Genomic DNA, 23,455 nt, shown 5'->3' on the forward strand with positions numbered 1-23,455 from the left:
GCTCTTCAGCCGCAGCAACTTTTCATCGGATAAGCGCGATCGGTCGCCGACGTGTTCGGCGTTACGCCATTTCTTGAACGCTTGGTGTTATCTCCCGCGAGCACCTCCTGTTAACGTCGTACACTTTTCGAAGCGCGGCATACGCCCACACTGCTTGCCACCCATTGCAAGATAACTCGGATAACGGTATACTTTTCCTTCTTTTTGCGTCATATAACTTTCCGTTCAGGCACCTACCAGTTTTACGCATATGTATTATGCTTCGACGTGCTAGAGAATGCACCATCACACAGAGCTCATGAGGTGTCGTGTGCGGTGCTTGATTACAGGAACGTTGACTGGCCTTTAGTTTGCGATATCACGCGTGTAATCACAGCGGTCTTTTTCTTGTGCCTCATGAACCGTGCCTGTTCTGATCGCCATCTAACTTAGTGCTTCGCTTTATTTGTTTGCATATTGACTCAACCGCGAAGCAAACAAAGCTCATCATACTTTGTCGTTCTGTGTATATTAACCGTATTTAACTGTCGGTGAAAAAACAGCGCGAAATAAACACGAACAAGGGAGGATACAGGACAGCGCTTGTCCTGTGTTCCTCCCTTGTCCGTGTTTATTTCGCGCTGTTTTTTCACCGATGGACTCGGACCAACTAGCTCGCATTCATACCCTTTTATATTAACTGTGAACCGGCAGCTATGGATGACTATGCGTAACCCGACTTGTTTTCTTTGTCATAGGTATAACATAAGGAGACGTTAGTACCAGTGAATGGTGCTGCCTACGCCTTGTCGCCTAATCAAAATTAAGACGCAACACTCCTGTCACTAAACTCAACCAAAAATTCTTAACACACCGGACATTGGTAAATATCTCCGAAAAATTACGCAACTGCCATAAACTTTTTGGCTCACTAGCACTGCATTGTGCCTACTAGTACGTATTGCTGTCTATGTATACATTAATGTTTATATATTAAATTAACGAATTAAATGTTTTCGAGAGCAGACGTTATAGGGCGCTCCAGACAAATAACGCTCTCTAGACTGCGTGCGCTGTATACGGAGGGCTCGCCGTTGGGTTTATACAATAGTGCCGGTGTGCGAGGCCGGGTGATTAACTTTCTCGAGGAAGTCACTCCACAAGTGAACTATGGATATTCTTTCTTTCCTAGTCGCTATATTGTACATATGCAAACAATTCTGCTTTACTCTATCCTCTTTCCCTATCCTTTTACTCCCCTCCCTCCCGCACTGCTGACCGCGGTTCCATTCCTTTTCTTTCTTTCTTTTTTTATTCTTCTTTTCTGGGGTACAAAAATACGATTTGATTATGAGGCACGTCGTAGTGCGGAACTCCGGATTACTTTTGACCGCCAGGGGATCTCTAATGTGCCCCCAATGCACGGGGCATGGGCGTTTTTGCATCTCGCCCCCATCGAAACGCGGCCGCCGCGGCTCGGATCCCGCGATCTCGTGCTTAGCAGCGCAGCACCATATAGCCGCTAAGCCACCGTGGTGGGTAACCGCGGTTCCGGTGTCAGGAAACTGCGCTATAGACAGATGCTGTAGTCAGTATATCAATTTCTGCTTCCCTTCCTTTTCCTTTATTTATCTAGTCAATTAAAATAAACAACCAATTACTACTACAGTCGTGTCTCATTAATATGGACGCTTCCGTCTCCCAGGAAAATCGTCCATAATGCGAGTCGTCCACATAACGAATCGAGGTGCAAAAAAAAAAAACAGAAAAAAAACAGAAAAAAAAACAGCAATACCCATTAAGTTATGAGCGTAAGAGAAACGCAACAACCATTTATTCAGACAAAAGAAAAATTGTAAGTTAGGGTTTGCACTCATGATTTCGAGCCTGCTTTGGTGTCCAGAAAGCACAACACGTCAGCGCAGGTTCAGCATGTACCTCTTGTGAGACTGCGACCTTCACTAGCTCTTTCATTTTTTATTATTTTTATGAAGCCGGCTTATGTTTCAAGCCCTACCAGTCTACCATCGTTTTTTTTTTTTAAGACTTCTGAAAAAACATGCAGAAACAGTCCAGCCTTGTCTTTCAGATCGACGCAGCAGAGGTGAAAAGATGGGGCGAGGGTGCGAAGTAGCTGGTGGGAAGGGCTTTGTTATCAGCCTCCTTCCTGGTCACGGTGTTACTATCAGCAGATACGTATTTCGTGCTTTGTCCGGCGTTCCTTCTTGTCCCAGTCTATGTGCTGGTTCCATCTCAATGTGAAGCAGTGCCCATAATAACGAGACAAAAAGGCATGAATTTTTTAATATCGCTCCCGAAAAGGCCGTCCATAGTTCGGACTGCGAGTTTCCATATTAACGGGGCAGGAATGCATGGCAACCGACCGGTCGCTGAAAATTTCGCCCATAATTGCGATATTAACGGGGTCCACATTAACAAGACATGACTATACTACTAAAATAACGGGCCCCTACAGCTGCCGAGAAGCGTGGCGAAGCTCCTTAGAGAGCTACCCGCATAGCGAGGAATATGCTGTCGCTCTCTATGTGCGTTACGCTGGCGAAAATGAATGATATAACCGGCTTTCGCTCTGTCTCAGACTACTTCCGTATGATCCATATATAGGCGTATGATCCATATTTTTTTCGATCTCTTCAACATCTAATTTGAACTTGAAGCGTTACAACCCCGAAAGGACGTTAAGCTGATCATCGAACAATTGCGATGTATATGAAAATAAGCTGGAGGTGTAACGACCCGCTTGTTTGCTGGCATGGACAGTCGATGTGCGCGACGATACACGACGCACCCATTTGACGCAGCTCCCATTTCGCTGACTGCACTGCACGTATACCTCTCGCATAGTATGCCAAACGGCCCGAAATTCTCGGTTATAGCTTGGAAGCGTCCCATTCATCATGTCCCTGCAAAAATGGCACTTTTACCGAGACAATAGTTAAGAGCTCGACACGTGTCAGCCAGATTCCTTTCCGTTACGTCGACGCCTGTCAGGCCACTTCCTCGCCTCAGGTGAAGAATAACTAATCTGTGCCCTCCTCCATCACATGCTATTAGAATGCCTGCCCCTGCGGCATACAGCTTTGTCCCCACTTTCTTGCTTTTCTTTTCCTTTAGTTTAACTTTTGTTTAGGTGGCTTGTCTGTATTTTCTCTGAGCTTGTCTTTTGGTGTCGGTATATTTTTTTTTTTAATTTCTACTCGATGCTTATTCATTCATAGCTTCTGTTCTTACATTCCCCTGCTCTGGCATGTGTTGCGGGTAGTTAGAAGCTGGAACAGACGGCTCATGGAGACGATACTTCCATTCACAGATGGATTGAAAAAACTGGAAGCAATGCCTTTAAATTCTTCTATCCGATTCCACAGTTTCTTATCATTAGCATTACTAGTATATGCATTGTAGGCTCTTCAGGCATTGAACGTCATCAGTACGCATAATAAAAGGTTCAGGGTGACTCGAGGATTAAATCATCGCGTGTCGGAAGATGGAGCGACGGGAAAGACGAGACGGCGCACCTGCGCGCTAATGGATGGAGTGAATCCTCTTGCCAACTCTTGTATAGCCGGTGAACACAAAACTCGTCGGTCGCTCTGTTTTCATCAGCCTTTCTTTGGACACTAATGGGTCGATAACAGCTTGGCGTATACCACCAAAGGCCCTCACACCCCGCTGCTCCGCGTCGCCTGTCACGTCAAAACCTCCAGTGGGGTTCCATAGAAAAACGCGAGGCAGAACGGCTTCTTGAGAGAAGTTATGTCCTGTTCATATAACAGGCGCCTCACGTGTTTTGCCCTTCCCCATGCTGCCGGCCGTGTCTGGGCGTCTAGCTTTGCTGCCGGCGGGCTCTGGCGTATCGCTGAAAGCCGAGAATTCAGGCCACTGTGCGTTGTGGTTTCACGCGCTAGAAACTCGATATCTGCGGACCTGCGGCGCGCCATGGAAGTTCTCCCACCACGCGAGCGCGCCCGCTGCAGTCAGTTGAGGACGACGGTTTCGAGGTGCTCGTGTGTCTCGTGTGTTTACTCAAGATGGCGGCAGCAGGCGCATGATGTGTACACCGGCGCAGCCATGCGTCGTTCGAGTACCACACGGCCAGCAGCGGTGTTCTCTTCAGCGCTCGTTCAAAGACCGAAGGAAGGCCTCGTCAGCAAGCAGCATACTGCTCGAACTATATTCTCCGGAATTTGAGTCACGCGCACGTGTGGCGTTGCGCGTTTGTCGGTCTGGTGCATGGCCAATCTAGGGCGAACGGCATCGGAGGAATACAGAAGCTCGTGACCGACGTTTGTGGAAGCCTTGCTCGTGACACCCTATGAGCCAGGAATGTGTCAACACCTCCGTTGCATAGCAAATAGAGAAATAGTAATACCAAGGACTTTGCTACAATGATATCTGCAAAACGAAGCGCTGATGGCGAAACTTTCACCCGACTACAAGAGGCAAGAAAAAAAAAGAGAAAGAAGAAAGAAAGAAACAAAGAAAGAAATATACGACAAATTTGAAAATATACGACAATATACGACAAATATAAAAAGACAAATTGATAAGAGGAATAATCTGGAATGAAATATAAGCGATGAAGTTGTTCACGAAAGAAGTATTTTTTTCTTGTTTGAACCCTTTCATGGGACACAACAAGAGAACGAATGGCATTGTATGCTTTACGAGTGCGTTCTTGATCACATATTCTTAACCCGCCGTGGTTGCTCAGTGGCTATATCGTGTTGGGCTGCTGAGCACGAGGTCGCGGGATCGAATCCCGGCCACCGCGGCCGCATTTCGATGCGTGCGAAATGCGAAAGCACCCGTGTACTTAGCTTTAGGTACATGTTAAAGAACCCCAGGTGGTCGAAATTTTCCCGAGTCCCCCACTACGGCGTGGCCTCATAATCAGAACGTGGTTTTGACACGTAAAACCCCATAATTTTAATCACATATTCTTCACAAAAAGTCAAATCTAAAAGCTGAGAAACGTGTTGTGTAGGAGAAAACAATTAGCCCTTATATGCACTATCTATCCAGGTAATGTTCTTCAAGCAAGGCATACATCATATCCTCTTTAGCTACTTCTATACCTCCTCATGGCTGTCTGCAAAATAATCAGAATCAGCTTGCGGACACTAGTATACACTATAAAAAGAGCATGTGCATGCATATTTCCATGCTTTATGAGATAAACGTCGTCCAACCTTCGTACCAACGTCGTCTGCCAGGTCTGTCCGGTACCGCAAACTTTCTGCGAAAAAGAATGCTTTTGGGAATGCCTCGAAGATATACATATACATGTAGAGGGTCACGTACATCTGTCACACCAAGTTAAAGAAAAAAGCAAAGCCTTTATTCTATGCGGAAGAGACAAATTTTACACGTTGTTAGGAGCAACGAGAAGAAGCGTTTGATATTTTTGTGTAGCGTGTTAGATTTAACGTGGGTCTTTTTTTTTTCCCTGTGTTTAAAGGAAAGCCGCGATATGTAGTAAAAAAAAAAAAAAAAAAAAAAAAAAAACAAAGCAGTGCTGCAGCAGTGCTTCTCTCAAACACGCTGCAATGGTGCTAAACGTGCTCCATTCCCAACCCTCAGTGGTGGTTGCATCCCGTTGACAAGGTGTTATTTATCTCGGTCTGGCCGAGAAGTTCCAGCTTGCGGCGAGCTTCGCGTCCTATATAGCGAACGACTGCTTGTGACGGCGGCAAGCAGACTGTTAAAACTGTCGATTTGCCATGTGAGGGCAACCCTAACCTGTTCATGAATGTAGCAACCACCTCGAAGAAAGGCGACGTGTCATATTTTATGAAGCGAAGCGATCCATTACAAGGGTGGAATGAGTGCTTTCGCCGCGTGTTTGAGAGCAGCCCTGCTGCGGCGCGCAAGCGTGAAGCTGGGCATTTAGCATTCAGAGGAATGCTAACAGTTTCCCAACGAAGTATATACGCTGGCATCCGTAAACTACTAGGGCGATACAAATCCACTGTGCTTTGTATTCAAGAGGCAGGAGTCAACGATATCCGTTTCTCGAACTGTGTGGAATACAAATAATGTCACGATGCTGGTGTGAACACAGTGCATGTTATTGTGCGTCAAGAAGACTTGCCACATTACCAAATTCAAGGGACTCAGACTTTCTTGAATCTGTCACGCGTAAAACATCTTTCGGGAAGATGTGCATATATCTGTGATTAATATTTATTAAAGTCTGTGGGGTTTATGTGCCAAAAGATCATTATTTATTCACAACCTTCTTAGCAAATTGGATGTTTATCTTCCAGCTAACGTATCAGCCTTTCACATCACATCTCTCTCTCTCTCTCTCTCTCTCTCTCTCACTCTCTGTTTAGAACCTCCAAAACCTATTTCCATGGAAGCACTAGTGGATATATTCTAAATAGCCAGTTTAAATGTATTGATACATATGGCAATTTTAATGCACACGATATGATCTCGGGCAGGGACCACTGCAACGTTCGTGGATGTCCCGCGGAGTGCGCCGTATCTGTGACTAAGAAGTTACAGCTTGCCAGCATTTATTCCTGGCTCTCGATGTTCAAGCTGCGTAGATGTTACTTCCGAACATCCGAACCGAGGATCCTGCAGTCAGTATGGAGTAGACGACGGACGTAGAAACACGCGTAAGCGATCATCTGTCCGTCCGTGTGAATCACCCTTGCATGGGCAATAACGGGAGCAGGCGGTGCATTAGACTAACCAATTGGAAAGCTATTCAACCGTCTAACGAATCAGTTTAGCGAGCATATGACTGTTGAAGGCTTCTTCACTCGCATTTTGCCAGACACGAACACACACACACACAAAAAGAAAAAAAGCAAAGAAAAGGTGACAGTTTCCAAAAAAATTGGAGGACGCTTAAACTTCGCCTTTAAGAGTGGAACGCGATAGCGTTATCGGGCGCCGTTCACATCGCATTTTTGTTTCAGTGGGCTTTATCGCAACACAGAACAGGGGACAGTCAGCTTACAAACAACACGCTTACACCGATCCCCTTAAAGTCGGCTTCACTTTTAAACAGAAATGCATTGCTGGGAGGACGTTTTTCCGGGGGGCAATATAAGTCGTCTTATATTAAAATGTCCAGGCCCTCGCATCTTTTTTTTATTATTTTATTAATTGTTTGCGATTGCCCCGACGTGCGCGCGTGTCCAAAACGCATTAGGCCGGCGAAGTCCCAATTTGACTTGCCGAGGATGCGAGCGCCATCTGGATAGCATTTAAGCAAGTAAATTACCCGAGCGCACCGTGTTGGGATGGCAGAAATGCTGGAAAAGGGGTTTGTGTTTGAGTTTCCTAGAAACAGAATTATGCTTTCTCGTACATTCAATTTACAATCCGACGCCACTATGTCTGTAGGTTGTGGTAAAGTCGTACTTTACTATTTTTCTGGCGGATTTCACTGTGATAAATTCAATTTTTGTTCTCAAAACCCTGCATCACGTGGAGGGCCTGCGCGGTCGGGGTGGTTGGGGATGATTTTTTCTGCCACAGACGCCGACATCCTCGCCAACGCCGACGCCGAATTTTCTGCGACACGGGGCCCTTAACCCTGTCGCATTAATATTATGCTACAGTTGACGGAGGTAATCCGACGATGATCAGCAAGCCACCCCAAGCAGCGGACGTTGAGAAGGCGTACGAAAGCGCTAAAAAACAAAATAAAAAGAAAACAAAAACAGAAAAAAAAAACACAAAAGAAAACAGAGTCGCGCGTAAGCGCGACCCAATAATTTGGTTGTTTATCCATGCATTATAATCGGTCCTGTAAAACATGTAAGCCACCTATTTTCTGTCCTCGCTGTCACCCTTGACACCCTGAAAACAGTGATTGCTTGTGGAGCTCTGCCAACTTAGTTCTTTCTTTTTCTTCTTTTTTGTCACAGCGTGTAGAATTTAATAACTCAGTCGCTTTAGCTAAGCAGTGACTCGGAGCTTATGGCTATCGTAGTGCGTGATTGCGTCACGTCACCAAAATAATGCTGCATTCACGGACGACATTACGTATAGCATTCGAAGGAACATCACGTCGATTGGTACTGCTGCTCTTTTAACCATAATTAACGCTTCAACATATGCTTATATCTCAGTTGAATAAACGAGAAGCAGTTAAGGTTTTTCGGGCCAGGTGAATAACGGTTAAACTATTCGCTATTCCCTGTGCGGTTCAGTTCATAATTTTCGTTCGAGAGGTGCAAATGCATGTGACCGGTTTTCAGGCAGTACTCGCATTGTTTGCGGCTTAAGTCTGAAAACTGCGAACGCGCTAATAGTTTAAGACACTCAAAGAGCTCGCAAATACCAGCCAAGCGCAGCACATAATAATTTTTCACTGGATACTGGAATATTGTAACAATCCGCGCTGCAGCCAATACCACAGCACGACAGACATGTAGAATGGATTAGGTGTTCTCACTCCACTGTAAGAAGGTGATCTGCGGCATCTTCGATAAGCCACAGCGATCCATTATGTATATATAGAAGATGATAGACTGACTGTGGTATCAAAACTCCCCGTCAATATTATAGTGCTCCACTTATTTAATTTTAAATTCAGCGAACTTTAAATAGAAACACAGAAACACTTATTAATCTACTACGACTTGGCACCGCCTATAGGAAACACTTTCAGTACCCGAATCGGTTTCGCTCTAATTTCGCAGTAGGTGCACATAAAAGAACCTCAGGTGGTCAATATTAATCTGGAGTTACTCTCTACGGCGTGCATCATAATCAGATCGTAATCTAGGCACGTAAAACTCCATAATTAAACTTTTCTCTTTATTTCTTTGTTTTAATGTTGCTGTATGAGAGTGCGGCCACGCGGACAAAGACGCACACCGTCTCTTTCTGTAATGACCTCATCGTGATAAACCAAGACACCGCCCGATGTCGATGCTAGTGGCATTAGATCGCAGGCGTTTAATTCTTTTTGAAGAAGTTACTGGGCCCGTGGCGAATAAGCGTTTTTCTTTCTTTCTTTCTTCGCACTGTCCCATTTTGTGTCATGCGGTAGGGTTGCACATATTGTTTCAAAGGTTTAGTTCACACTGTTGGTTTGAGAGTTATTCTATAATGTCGGTGTAGTTTTATTTTGGTTGTTCTATAGGTTGCAACGCCGTTTTGTGTGCATTCACTACAAGAACCTCATTTTCCTGCACAAACTACTGACGTAATTGTATAAAAGCGCATATGAATGTAACACTTCCCGTTCATGAGACAACGAGTAGCCGGTGATGCCGTATTCGCGCCAACATTTCCTTTTTATCTTGTGAATCAAAGAGAGAGAGGGAGATGTGAAAGCCGGCCCGGCAGATTTACCGCTTTTCGGTTATCCATACAAGTATAGGTAAGGTCGCGAGCAGATTACACGGCTCCGCGGACTGCAGTAAAGTTTGTCCCGTCCCTCCCTCTACAGCACGCTGTGGAGCGAACCTTCTAACGCTGTGTATCAAATCGAGGCGGATCCTGTGTAAACATATGCACAACGAGTGTGCCCCCTCAGTTGCCGCGCGCTCATTGCGATTGCCACGGAGGCTCATTGTGATTGCCATGCAGGTTGGTTTGCTTTGACAGGTCGGCTTCGGCGCAGCGCGGCCGCCGTCAGCCCCCGTGTTTGTTCGCTTTCGGGCTGCGACGCTGCCGCAGCGGCGGAATGAAGAGCGCAGAGGCCGCGGGGGTGAAATGCGCGCGCCCTCGTGCTCTGGCGGAGCAACCCCCCACCTCCTCCTCCTCCCCTCCTAGCGTTATCTCGCGTCCGCCGCGCAAAAGAAAAGAAATCGTTTACGAGCGAAGCTGCCGTTTTGGTCCCCGCTCCGAACGAGCTGTTGCCGGACAGTCCACTTGGCGGCACCTTTCAGGGCGCGCCACTCGTCGGGCTGTTTCTTTGTTCTCCCGATGCACCTCGCCTCTGGCGTCGACCGCGCGCCGCTCTGATCGCCCGACGTCCCGGGCACAATTTGTCAAAAAACAGAAGAAGAAGATGACGCTCGCGGGCCTCTCTCTGCGCTGTGCTCGCGCGCGCGATCTTTTCAAGTCGCTGGAATTACAGGACCGCGCCGGTGCGCCAGCACCACTTGTATTCTTCCTCTTTGGACGGCGCCACTCTCGCCTTTTGTTGGTCGAAGACTCCGCGTACTATATATGTGCGCGCGCGCGCGTGTATGTGCGTTCTTTTTCGATCTTTTTTCGCGCAAGGGCGCAGCCTAGTTAGCACGGCGTCTGTATACGTCCGCAACGGCATGCATGCTCTGCCATTTGGCCTGTCCTCATTGTGCCCGTGGCTTCCTGGCATGGCCGGCCGGTAGACTGCACCGGTATGTGCCACATAGGCCTCAACTACCTGTTTACCTGTAAGGCACGAGGTCGCTCGCGAACCGCTGCAGCAAAGACGCACAACTACTCTACCAAAACTATACTCTCCCCTTCAGTTAAGACAAGGTCATCTTCTGTTTGACATGCGCCTGGATGCTTCTACGGAGCACGGTTCTCCGCAGGTCTTCCTGAAATAGGACGACGCCTTGGCTGATCACTTAAACGTCAATTGTAAGCGATTGATACGCAAACTTAACGTATAAGCAATGGCAGGTTATAGTAGCCTACAGAATGTAGTATACAATCGGCCCTTGGTCTGGCCAAGGCGAGGTAGTTTTAAAGCATCTCGCTCCGCCCACTTGAGATCCGATAAAGACGAATTAATTGACTAATCCCATTGTGGTAGCAGCCATGGCTACTGAGACCTTCCGGATGCATTTGAAAGGACGTATTGCTTAGTTTACACATATACACGCATTTGTCACTCTGCATCTCGATCAGAGACATGTTCGTGAGCGGTTGGTAGCAGAAGCTCAGCAACAATACACTCATTCAAAGTATAATTGCAGGTATCCAAAAATAATTTTTGCATAAAAACTGTTTAGCTGCAAATGTGGCTCAGCAACCTTGACGTTCACGTACGTAATCCCATTTGTGGCAAGGTAGATTCTGGAGCATAGCTCAGTGCGAGGCAGTCGTCGCCCAGCTATTGGATTCCAACCAGAATGCCCGTGTGTTCGTTCGGACAACCTATTGGTCGGCGATGCAGCTGCCATTACGACGCGTCGTTGTTTTGCCTCGCGGCTGCGCCGGGGGCTCCGAAAAGGCGCGCGGTCAGAGCTTGACGTCGGTCGCCAGCGTGTGCCCCCACGGAAGTCTCCCCGGGGAGCCGCCCTACGCATATGTGCGCCTGCGGCGCGTTTATCCGCCGCTGCTACTTTCCGATGCAAGGGCCAATCCATCTTCGACAGGGGCAGACAATGCAACACCTCGCGTCGTGGACGCGCCAGTGTGGCGGCCCAGCAGACTAGCGAAAGCCATGATGCCGGCAGGCGCGGCCGCATGGCCGCTTTGCTGGGCCGCCTTCGAACCGCTGCTCTGGTCCTGGCCGACGATGCCTTCCGGCCGCCGCCCCGGTGAGTGCCACGCGCCTTCGCCAGCCGCTCGCTTCGGCCCGAGCCACACGCACACCCATATCCAGGTCCAATTTATGAAGGAATTCGATGACACCAAATGAGTATGCGGAAGCCGCGTGCTGTGGCCCCGAGAGCTCTACCTTGACAGCGCGCTGTCCAGGTAGAGCTCGTCGGCGCCCAGCTTGCATCAACCGTTATCTGAATGAGCACAAAGCCCACGCGCTTGTTCCGTAACATTTACTGCGACAACTGGGTTTGCCCCTCTCGCACATCCCTTTGATCCAAGCTGCAGCATGCGTCGTATAATCAGTATATGGGATACAAATACCATATGCAACATTTTACGGCGACAGCAGCTATAAGAGCTCGAAACACGCTTTGCCCCATCCATACCGTCACGCTACTGCATGTGGGGTCGTGTCTCCGTCATCGTTGTCATCGTGCCGTCATGCATGCCGCTACTCGTCGTGTTGTCCTCGTCGCATCCACATGCGGGAAGCTCGCGCCGGATTACAAGAGCTTTCACAATGTTGGCAGCGTGAAAGAAGGAAGCTAGGGAACAACTGATGTCCCAGTAGATGTGAGTTCATATGCATAGCCTCATAAAACGCTTGTGCGCTGACTTTTGGCGACGTGCGTGTACGCGCCCCCGATTCGAAGTCGTTAATGCGTATAGAACCGACACTCAGGCTCGCGTGTATACATACGACACGATACTTGGCTCATATTTGTCTCAGCGCCATTCCGGGACCGCTTTCTTACCAATCACCGTGATAACAATACTGCAAACAGCTATAGGTTATCTGGCGCGGTCAATATTTCGCGGTTCCTGTCCGAGCTGAGGTTTCGGAATCATTGTGCCAACGAATTATTCCGAAAGCTCAGCTTGGATGGCATACGAAATGACATACGAAAGGGAGGAGTCGTTTGCGGGACCTATTATTATTCGCGTCTCAAAATTAGAGGTTGAATTCATAAAGCTTTCCGTTCGTAAGTGCTGTTTGGGATTGGACGGCCACCTTCGCTTATAATATGTACAACATCACGACTGGTAGACATCTGTGGTTGAGAACAGTTCTAATGTAAGAACGTTTTTTTATGTATATACTGGCTATACACCGGAAACTTGACATGTCGTTCCCCTTGTGGCTATCGCAGACAGCGTTGACAGTGACCAACATGACTGTGTAGGAGAAGACCCGCCGCGGTACAGCTTAGTGGCTATGACGTTGCGCTGCTATATATAGTCTCGAGGTCGCTGGTTCGATCCCGGCCGCGGCTGCCACATTTCGATGAAGAAACACCCGTGTACTTAATATAGGCACAGGAGGTCAAAGTTAATCCGTAGTCCCCCACTACGGGCGTGCCTCATAATCAGATCAGAGTTTTGGCATCTAAAACCTCAGAATTTAATTCAATTTTTAACTTTTTAGCAGCTGCCACCACCCCACGCTCTGTAGACATATAATCAAAGACCGTATTCACAAAGTCTTTCGTTGGTAAGGGCTGTTTGCCATTGGCCGGTTGCATGCCTTCGATAACAATGTGTCCGTCAACATTATTGGCCGGCATAAGCTTTTAAGAAGAGTTCGAGTGTAAGAAGTATTTTTGTGAATACGGGGCCGAGACATACAGCGCTGGAAATGGGATATACGGACTACTAGTACTTCGGTTATCGCGGATATCAACGTGGGCTGCGGCCAATACGAAAACAGAAAAAGAGCGTTGCTTGCGACCGTTGCGGGCAACGACCCCCCAATACACAAGCTGCTGAGCATTACGTCACATGATGATGATTTATTGGCAACCCTTTGAAACGGTTTGGTGACAAATACTCACCCAGCCTGCTTGAGTTAATTAGGTATGTTATACACGCCTTTCATTCTAGCATTTTCTTATACATTTCCTTAAGCTTTTTTCTCGTCCTCAAATCTTCTCTATCTTTACCTTGTACCACTACCTATGCCTGCAACAGCCCCAGTCGTATCAATATATTGCCTGCTTTTTTTCGACCAATACTCTAACATTCTTTTGCTTATCTCGAGTGCTGACCGGTTGGTTTTTCCGACCACTTTAATCGAAACGCTTCTGGAAGGTGTATACGTTACCTATACGCGCCTCACTGGGTGAATACCGTCGCATTCCATTAGGATGTGCATAGTGGTCTCCGGATCCTTGATGCAGCATACACACGCCAGACACCGCAGACACCAATATTTGGTGGCGCTGCCGTCGCATTCCCGTGCAGCCCACAAATATTTCGGCGAACTCTACTGGCGTAAGTTTTCTCGGAAGGTAAGATTAATAGATGGGGCCCAGTTTTAAAAAGTTACTTTGCAGTGACTGTCATTTGAAGCGGCGAACAGCGAAGAGAAGTGTCAACGTATTTTTACATGTACTTTGCCTGCATGTTTGTTTAGAAACCTGCAGTTTGACTATGCTTACGACAACGGGGTGTTGATTAACTGAAAAGCTGCTGAATAGACAGAGCTGGTAGAGAATTTCATTCTGTAAATAAATCCTTGTCGGTGTGGCAAAGTGGCAAAAAATAGGAAAAGACGGGGCTTCTCCGGCGAATAAACAGGCTAATATTGGTATCGGGAAAACGTACTCAGCCTATGATAAGCGAAGAGGGCAGAGCCGAAACCGCGCTGACAACCTAAGGGCGTGTCAGTTCTCTTGCCACTAGATATGCACTATACTTGACTTGGATGCACTTGGTACTCCACGAATAGCTCGTGCCCTACTCGGCGTTAGTGATGCCGAGTGACGCCTTTCCTTCTTGTTTGAGGGAAAGTGCCATCACTTACAGTTAGCTTTGCTTCTGGGACTATATCTGCAATAGGACTTACGTTAACAGCAGTAAATGCTAATAAAGAATGAAAATACTCGCTGCCGTATGCATTTTTTAGCCGTACGTCAAGCAAACCGCATTATTCAAACGGCTAATTAGATGTCGCAGGAACTTCCAATTACAGATGCAGCCCAATTCGACTTTCCGTCCGCCTATCGCGTTTAAATGTTCGCCTGTTTCTATGACAGTTAAAAATGCTAGACAGCACCTGGTCATTAAACGAAGAAGGCGCCCTCACTGACCTCGAAGCATTTCGGCACGCAATCGTCCCTCTTGTGGTCCTTCTTTCTGTTTTGTATTATATACCACCCCAGCCATAACTCTTGAGTCGGTAGGCGCCATTACGGTGGAGCAACGCACGGTAGCCGGGCACGGTGACAGCGTTGTCGGTTATAGTAACAACGCGAATGTCTGCAAAGATTAGGCGAGCCGTGATGGCCCGTGCTCGCAATATCTGCCCCCACCAGCGGCGGCTTAAGGCCGTGCCTTGGCGCCCATCAAATTCGCAACGGCGCGACGCGGTGCCAAGCAGCTGCCGGCGGACTGCGCGCGCTCGAGCGGTTCCCAGGCGTGGCGTTTTGTATGCACCGCGCATCTGGACAGCGCTTGCCCGCTCCGTCGCCAGTTGGGTTGACGCGGCGCCTTATTTCGGCGCGTCCGTGGCACGGGCAGGTGGATGCTGCTCGTGGCGGGCACCTCGGGGGCGAGCAGGAGGAATTGCCGCCTTCTGTGATGTGGGAAGGCAGCTGGACGTCCTTAATGAAAAGGGATTCGCCGATTATGCCAAGCTCGTTTCTCTTTCTTTTCGGGATTTGCGCGCCCTGCTCGGACTGCGTGTCGCGCGTGGCGGTCCGCACGCGCACCGGATGCTCATTGCGCGCGCTGGCACGCGTCACCACTTGTCCGGCAGGTGCACTCGTTTCTTAGCGTCCCCTGCTTCCTCCAAATGCGCCGCTCATCTGCCGCACGGATGCCCTCCTTCCACAACCACGTACCGCATAGACGCTCGGGTCCTGAATGGCCATGAGGGCACTCAGCAACGGCGTTTTCGTGGTCGGGCGTCACGGTGGAAAGAGCATCTGCAGCGCTATAATCTCGCTGTGACTAAAGCTCAGGCCTATATACGCAAAGCTCCCGTCCTTAGGAACGCTCTTGTTTTTGACGCTAAGCAAGAGAAACTTGGTAGAGAAGGCGCATCGAAGCACAAATTGGGTCTCTTCGATTTCCCGTCGCTGCGCAAGACTGCCTCCGGGCGCTGCGTTCTGTCAACGCTCATTGGCTGAAAGTAGTGCCTCGGGGACTCCTGGGCAGTCCGGCACGACAAAGAGAGCATTTGTCACCTTGGTACTTAGGCACCAATTCTTATACTAGTCGATGCGCTCCTTGTTAGAACCTCAAGCCGGAACATCGCAAATCAACCATTGTTTATAATATCGTGATTGTGTGCATTTTAGGGCGGATTTGTGTACATTGAAACGCAACCGAAACACTACCTCACATATACAGATATATATACTACACAGTCTCCGCATTTTCGAACCATCAAGTGAGTCATAGTTCACTTGCCAAGTGCCACAGTAAGTAAATGAAATGATCACAGTGGCGCTAATTATTCATCATATTAATCTCGTGAAACGTGTACTGTGCGCGGTGTATAACGCTGAAAAGAACGTGTTAATTATATTGTAATGGTGTGTGCCAGTTTGCACACACTCTTCTTGGCGCGCTCATGCATATACATGGAAAATAGTTTGCCAGCCAAATGTATGCTGTTTGAAGGCACAATCGTCGGCATGCGTCGGTTATTCCTGGTTTGAACATGCGTACAATTTAGTTCGATTTTGACCGAACAATCATTCTCAGAATATTCTCAGAAATGCGATCGGCGACACTCAAAACTGCAGTTTTACAGCTTGCAGAGCAAACTTCAAGAGGCACTCTCGTGTACCTTTAGTTTCAACCTTTCATTACTCACCCCCCCCCCCCCCCCCCCCCGATTTGTCAAACATAAACTAAAAGCGATGCATCATAAGCTACAGGATTATAATTGAGGTACGTTCACGTCGATCATGATTTTCCAGGACAGCTTTCTACGGCTGATAAAGGATCCCCGCAAGTCTTTATAAGAACTATTCCTTGTGCTTGTCGACATTGCTGAGGGGTCAAATTGCGATCTGTCCGCATAAAGGCGGTTCTCTACGTATGACAACTATATACCTCAACACAGCGCAAACTAAACAACGACATATATAAAGCACACACAAAAAAACAGCAAGGCACGTATTATCGTTTTTACTGCGCCGTCTCTTTGACATGTGCTGGGAAAACGAATCCGTGCTGAATCCGTGCGGTAACCTGGAAGATCGAGACGGGGTACTTCGACGCACGCAGACTGCGCTGCGAGCCTTCTGTTGAAGACTAACACTTCGTTGTGTTTACCATAATAATTGTTTCTTGCCCCACAAAGATGGCTACCATCACCTTGGACTCGCACTGGGAGCCAATACATGTGGCCGGACAGTCCGCTCTTGCGCGTGGGCGCCAAGGAGGACAGGTGAAAGCGGGCCGCGAGCTGGCAGGGGCGCTCTCACGGGCGCATTTCCCATGCGGCCGCGGGCCTTGGCCGCAGGCGGTGGCGTTTTCGGCATTCCGGGGCGTCCGGCGCCACATTGTGAAACACTGTACGACCCATCTCCGCCGAAGAGCTCCCCGGCCGAACGACAATCGGGCGCTTTACATGACAAAAGGCGAGGACGCCTCGGGACGCAACGGCGAGCATCACCCGGACATCCCGGCACAAAGCCTCCAAAGACAATCGCGCGCATTATCGACGACCCTTCGATGATTATCGATCGCACTCGTTAGCCGGGAGGCGGGCAGGTGGCGGCGGGGTTACGGCGCGCTGCGCGCCGCCGTTATTGTGGCCATATTTTAACGAGTTTCTGCGTATAATGCTATTTGGCCAGGTGGCGCGCGCGAATCCGTGCGCTTTGTCTGGGAGACGTCGCCTATTCTCCTTGGGTTCACCCGCTTTATCTTTGGCGGCCAGTGCGTGGTGGTCGTTGGCTGGGGCCAATTATCGCGGGGGCTGGTCGGGCCGCTTCTCACGCTCCGTCGGAGGACACAAATTTCTGGCCCTCACGCGCGCGCGGGCAATCGCCATAGACAACCGACCGTTTTCGGAACCTCTCGAACCGATGAGCACTGCTGGGTCCGCCCGAACCTATAACGAGCTCCGTCACTGCAGGCCACTCGCTTTGGATTCCGCTTTGTCTGCCTGCCAGGGGCTATCTCTTGACGTGGTCGCGAACTACTTGTATATGTCGTTTGCTGTCAATTTCGGAGGCCTTTTCTGCAGTCGATGAGGAACTCGTCTATAGTCCTCTGTGAACTTGCCTTTCGCCTTTGCCGGTGCAGCAGGACACCCGGCGTTTGCTGCTTCACTGGCTGTGCAGGAACGCTGCAGGCGGCCGCTTGTTTTGAATCACGTTCAGTTAGGATAAAATTTCATTATATGTGCGCTTGCATATTCACATTTGTCGCTGCGCCAGCGTCAAAGAGAAACGTCAAATTATTATCGTTTGGTCTCTATTTTCTCTGTGTTTCATGAAGCAAATTTCAAACGCAATGGAAAGGGGGGAAGGGGGGAGGGAAACGGCAGGTGCGCGTTCAAAAAACCTGAGACTGGAGAAGCAGCATTGCTTTCAGCGTTCGGCTGAAGATATTCAATGCCAGAGTTGCTCTCGGCTATTATGTTTCAATAAGCGCACGTGACAAAAAAAAAAAGAAAAAAAAGTCGCTAAGTCTATGAAGCGCCATCGACCACCTGCGCCGGATAAGCCCACAAAGACCGACTTCAACGGCCTCAGCTCGGTTATGTCCTCCTTTGCATTGGCCCAAAAGCACGAAGGCATCGGGGCCAGTATTTGAGAGCCGGAGAAGTTGTGCCACCGACCGTCCCTTACAAAGGCGCCATTAATGACACAGGTTGGCCCAGACGGATGCCGCGCGCTGCCGAAACGACGTCCCTGCTATAACAGTTCACTATCGCTCGTCCGTCAATCACGGCGGCGCGTAGCACGGACTCTATACATGCCCGTGTGGTGCTGAAGCTTTCGCCCCCCACAATGGCCGTATTTTCGATCAAAACGATATTCTAACTCTCTGCCCTGCCCACCAAATTTTGTTTAGCAGGGCTGTCGAAATATGCGATTTCTCGACGAAACGAGGGACATTATTATTTTTTTTTTGCATAACAAATTAACAACACATTGTCACAGATATCTCGTTCGTTATATGTATAGCTGTGCAGCAAACAGCCCGACCACTGCAGCAAGACTGGGTTTAGCCCCGAAGAGTTCAGTATGAGACGGCAGGCTCTGCTGTACAGAGCATCTTGAATCTCCCGGCTGAACGGACTGAACAAAGCATTGGGGTTTGTCACATGTACGTTCGGCCGTTCAATGGCAAAAATGATAATTATGATGGTGATGGCAATATAGGTAAATGATGTGATGAAATATGTTAGAGGCTGGCATAATATTAAACGAGCATTTTCAATTCCTTTTCCTTTTCGCGCTTCATCAGTGCTCCGAGCGGCGCTCCGCAATAGTACATTATAGTATACATGAACGGGACCGGCCGGTTTTTGGCGGCGAGGGATAAGGAATAAAATCGAGAGAAAGGAATCAGTACATCATATTATACACTCTTAAAAGTAAACTTAGTAAATAGCTGGTAAATGCACGCGTTTACTAGATTACTATGTATTTTACTACCTTCTGACTATATATATAGTTCTGTACTAGCCAGCGTCTAGTAAACCTAGTAAGTGCTGCCTTTACTAGCCAGAAAGGCTTCTTAGTAGTTTTTACTAAGTAACTACTAAGCCACTACTATACCTCGTCTAGCCTTATGGCCTATTATGCATGCTGTGATTGTGACAGTCTTACGAGAAATTGAGATAAACTGTAGTGTTGTTCATTATGTTGGATTAACAGTTATATGCGACGTCGTATCACACATATGTACAGACAGTAGGCTTTACACATTTTTGCACAAAGCTTTGATTATTTAACCAAATACATAGGTGCTCACCGGTGCAACAAGTGATCCCACAAACTAGGCCTATAAATACTCGTGAAGTTGCCCTTTGAGTACGCGTAGAACCTTCGTCGTTCTGTATGTGTGTCCTTGCTGGTCATTGCTTGTTGGAGGTATGTAGTACAATCTCCCCCCCCCCCCGGAGTCGGTGCGCCTAATGTACCCGGCATATCCGCATATGGACTCATTGGCATATGCCAATGAGTCCATATGCTCATTGGTATGCACTCATAGGTACTGTACTCATTGGTCCATGTACTCATTGGTATACCACGATACCAATTGGTATACCATGGTACCATATATGCTTGAGTAGCATATGCAATATGGTACTCATTGCGTATATATCATCAATTAATGCCCTAATATATAGCGAAAGGACGCTGTTCTCTTTTTTTATGTATATCAATTATTTTACTTTCTTATGCATTTACAATACCCTCGAGTTCATATGACAATGCAAGCGGCACTTATAAATCGAATAGGCCCCATTGTATTGTTGGTAATTATATTTCAGTTTTGTTAGTAACTGCACTACCGAGGTAGTATTTAGTTATTACTAAGTGAGTGCTTTTTTCTAGCTTCAGCAGGTAGTGCACGTGAAAAGTACTAACCATCATTTTACTACCTGCACTTACTAAGAAGGTAGTGCTTTTTGGGACTAGAAACGTGTGAGTATTTACTTAGTGAAAATGACGACTTTTTTTTTTTTTTTTTTTTTTTTTTTAAGGGTGTATATCCTAGCGGCCTAGCTCTTAGGCTTCGGTATAGTGTACAGCAGCATGACTGATGACTTGCGTGCGTCGCCTTGTATAATAGACGAGCGTATAGCAATTTTGACCATGCCGGCTGCGTTTTTGCTGTATACGGTTACACCGAACTGTTTCGCCACAAGGACATTTTCCCTCGCCATTAGGCCATATCGTGCAGAAGAACGGTAGCTCGAATATTCCGACTCCCCCTGCACGACATTGGTGAATTAGGCTCTTCGTATGACCACGCAAAAGTTTGGAGACTACCAGTGCCGCGATTTAATATTTTAGCCTATAGAACGAGCAGTCTGTAACCAACCGGAAGAATGCCCGTGTGCGTGTTGTATATTGAATGTCCCAATTCCAGGGTACGCAACCGTTCAGGAAGAAAGTAAAAGTTTTTCGCAGCCTGCCATAGTTTCTAAACTTTTTCTCGCGATGGTAAAAAAAGTTGCCCCGATAAATTTATAAGAACGGTACGCATTGCATTCTGTTATCTATACTTAAATTAACTTTTACCGTTTACGTCCTTGCTTCTTGTGTTTCTCGTGGTGCGCAGGTTTTTCAGTTCACTTCCGCCACAGGTTATATACTGTCGCTCATTTTCCCTTCGCAACTATCAAGAAAGGCGTTTTCTAGGTGCCCCTATCTTAGACACAGGAGCCTCGGCTGGCTTCTGTAATCACCGAACACGTTAAGGAGAACGAGCAAATATAAGAGAGAGAGAGAGAGAGAGAGAGAGAGAGTAAATAAAACGCTAAACAGTGACACCGAATCGAAACGACATACCGGGTGCACAATTTGCGCGCTGACACCCGCTGCAGCAGCAGCCTTTCGCTTCCGCGTCTGGCGCGCACCACCGCTCGCCTTCGTCCGTGCGCTGCCGAGAGCCGGCTCCGAGTCGCGGTCCAGCGCGGCGAGTCTCGCTTCGCTCGTTCTTGACGAAACGCGGCGGTTTTCTCGAGCCGAAGCCGGTCGGCCAGCGGCCTGACTCGGGCCAGACCACGTAATTCCGTCGCTCCTGTCTCTCTCGAGAGAGCGGCGAGACAGAGGGCCCGCGCGGCCGGCATAGCGCACCTTGCGCGCACGGCCCATGTGTCCAGGTGTGCATAGCCGCGGGCCGGCCGCGGATCCCCTTCGTTTCCTGCAATTTAGCGGCGCAAATGGCTGTGTCCCGTCAGCTCGGAGATGCCCGGCACCGCTGGTTAGGTCCTCCTCGCGCGAGCAAGCGAGCTCCGATCGAGCGCGGCTTTTCCATGCCGCTTGATTGCGATCGCGGCCAAGCGTGCAGCGGGGGCTCTGCTCCCGGCCCGGCGCTCTGCGTTTATCCTTCTGTCTCTCTCGTATTCTGCTGGGTGTTAGCTTCTCTTGGGGTGTGATGCCTTGCTTCCCGAGCGCCGACAACCGAGGCCTCGCCATGCCCCCTCGGCCGCCTGTTTGATCTCCTTTTGCGCAGGCGGTCCGATACGCTCTTTATTGTACATTTCCCTCGATGCTCGACCGCATTTAGTTCACAATTACTCAGCCGTTTTTACCGATAAGTTGCCGATATGAAAGCTGAGTGATTTGTTGCGTGTGTGCGCGTTTTTTTTTTGTTTTTTTTTTTTAAGTCCTGCGCCAGCTGGTGCATTGTCCGTGACTATACATAATCTTTCGTGTTTCCTTTGGGGGTGGGTGGTATAGGAGACATCAACACTGACAATATTGTGAAAACGCTGTCGAGATCACCCCCGCAATGCAGTGCAACATTACTATACAGCTTGGCGAAGTAAATTGTTTGGCGAGTGGGGGCGTGTTCATGAATATATATATATATATATATATATATATATATATATATATATATACGTAAAAAGGGCGAGCCCTGTTGTCTTCCTTGTCCTTTTTTCGTGCTCGTTCTTTTTCCTATTCATTGAACTATATAGCTCACAGAGAATGCATGAGCAGTGCACGCGTAATATCACATCCACGTGGTTTTTGTGATAAGTGCTTGTGCCAAGCGTGCGGATATGCCATTTACTTGAGGCACTGTTTTTGCTTTTTACTGGTGGTCTCAGTATGATGACATAGAGGGACAAGCGATACGCAAGGGTGCTGTTAGACGGCAGTGGCTTCTGTGCTACCCTGCTGCACGGCGACAAAGGAGAAAAGTAGGAAAGGATGAGAGGGATTTATTAGTCGGGGACAGAAGCAACGCATTGGGGGGGGGGGGGGGGGGGGGGGGGGCATAGGAATAAAGTATTACAGGGCCGCGCCTGCACCATGCAAAATATACATGAAATGCCTGTGTCACCTTCTGATATATAGTATGGACGAGTTTGTTATAAAATGTTTTCTTGTCGTCTCGCGTACAGGCTTAGTGCAGAGGCTGAGTGCAGTGAAAAGTGACTGTGTCTGCTTATGGTATACGGTGTACAGTGCGCACAGAATACGATCGATGGTTCCCTCGTAACCGCAGTGATCGCAAGCTGCGCTGTCGGACATTCCGGTGCGAAAGGCTTTAGTAAAAGCTCTGCCTTTCTAAACGTAGTTGTCAGAGTAGGTCAGTTCCGCCAACGGTATCCTACATTGAAGCCGTACTAAAGCAAGTAAGTGCACGAGTAGTGCATAAACGCTATAGCTTTCATCAAGTCGGGAATGAGGAGAGCGGCGATGAAGAATGTTCTTCGAGCACAGCAATTTTCGACCAACAGGCAAGGTTTCAAGTCCCCAATGTGAATTCGCAATCATTAGTTGAAAGCTGGGGAGCTTAACTTAATTTAACGCTGTAGAAGGTGGTACATCTGAATCGTGTGTAGTAGCCCCAGCGACAATACAAAAACCCACGACTCGTATATATCTTAGTTTCAGCGATCAGGAACCCAGGAGTTGTCCTTCTCTTTGCACCCTTTTAGTGGCCACGATTTCTCGCCCAGGACCTTAGGGAAAAGTGGTCGAAACCCCAACTATTGGGAGTGCTTCCGCGTATGCCCTTCCAGCAGCTCCGAGCAAATGCCTTTCCATTATATATACGCAGCCCCTGGCGCATCAATCTGCTGTTTGCACACTAGGCCGTCATGTGGAAACACGGTGTGCGCGCGAGCCGTGCTTGTACAGCGCCCTCTTTTTGTATCGTCGCAACGGTGAGTGTGGAAAAAATACGAATGGGGTGGGGGAGTCGACCGCTGGGTCCGCGCGTGGTGACGCATCTCGGCAAGGCCGCTCCTTCGGAGGCGGGCCCCGAGTGCCGAACAAGGAGTCGAGCCACTCGGGCGCGCAACAAAGGCCCGACGACGGCTCTCTGCGTTGAGGAG

The 23,455-nt window shown here is 48.4% G+C and overlaps 1 protein-coding gene across 2 annotated transcripts in view; it reads left to right on the forward strand.

Annotated features, from left to right (window-relative positions):
- The window catches only part of LOC119432403 (zinc finger protein 423), a 145,345-nt gene that overhangs the window by 81,543 nt on the left and 40,347 nt on the right, over positions 1-23,455 (forward strand). Inside the window, exon 1 of one of the 2 annotated variants that reach the window (XM_037699580.2) lies at positions 11,059-11,453. The exons of the other annotated variant lie outside the window; for it this stretch is intronic. Within the exon in view, the coding sequence (XP_037555508.2) occupies positions 11,081-11,453 (373 nt within the window). The 5' untranslated portion in view covers positions 11,059-11,080. Of the gene's footprint in view, positions 1-11,058; positions 11,454-23,455 lie in introns of those variants that run through there. 2 annotated transcript variants of the gene reach the window in all.

The sequence above is a fragment of the Dermacentor silvarum genome, chromosome 1, assembly GCF_013339745.2.
Source record: "Dermacentor silvarum isolate Dsil-2018 chromosome 1, BIME_Dsil_1.4, whole genome shotgun sequence".
Lineage (NCBI taxonomy): Eukaryota > Metazoa > Arthropoda > Arachnida > Ixodida > Ixodidae > Dermacentor > Dermacentor silvarum.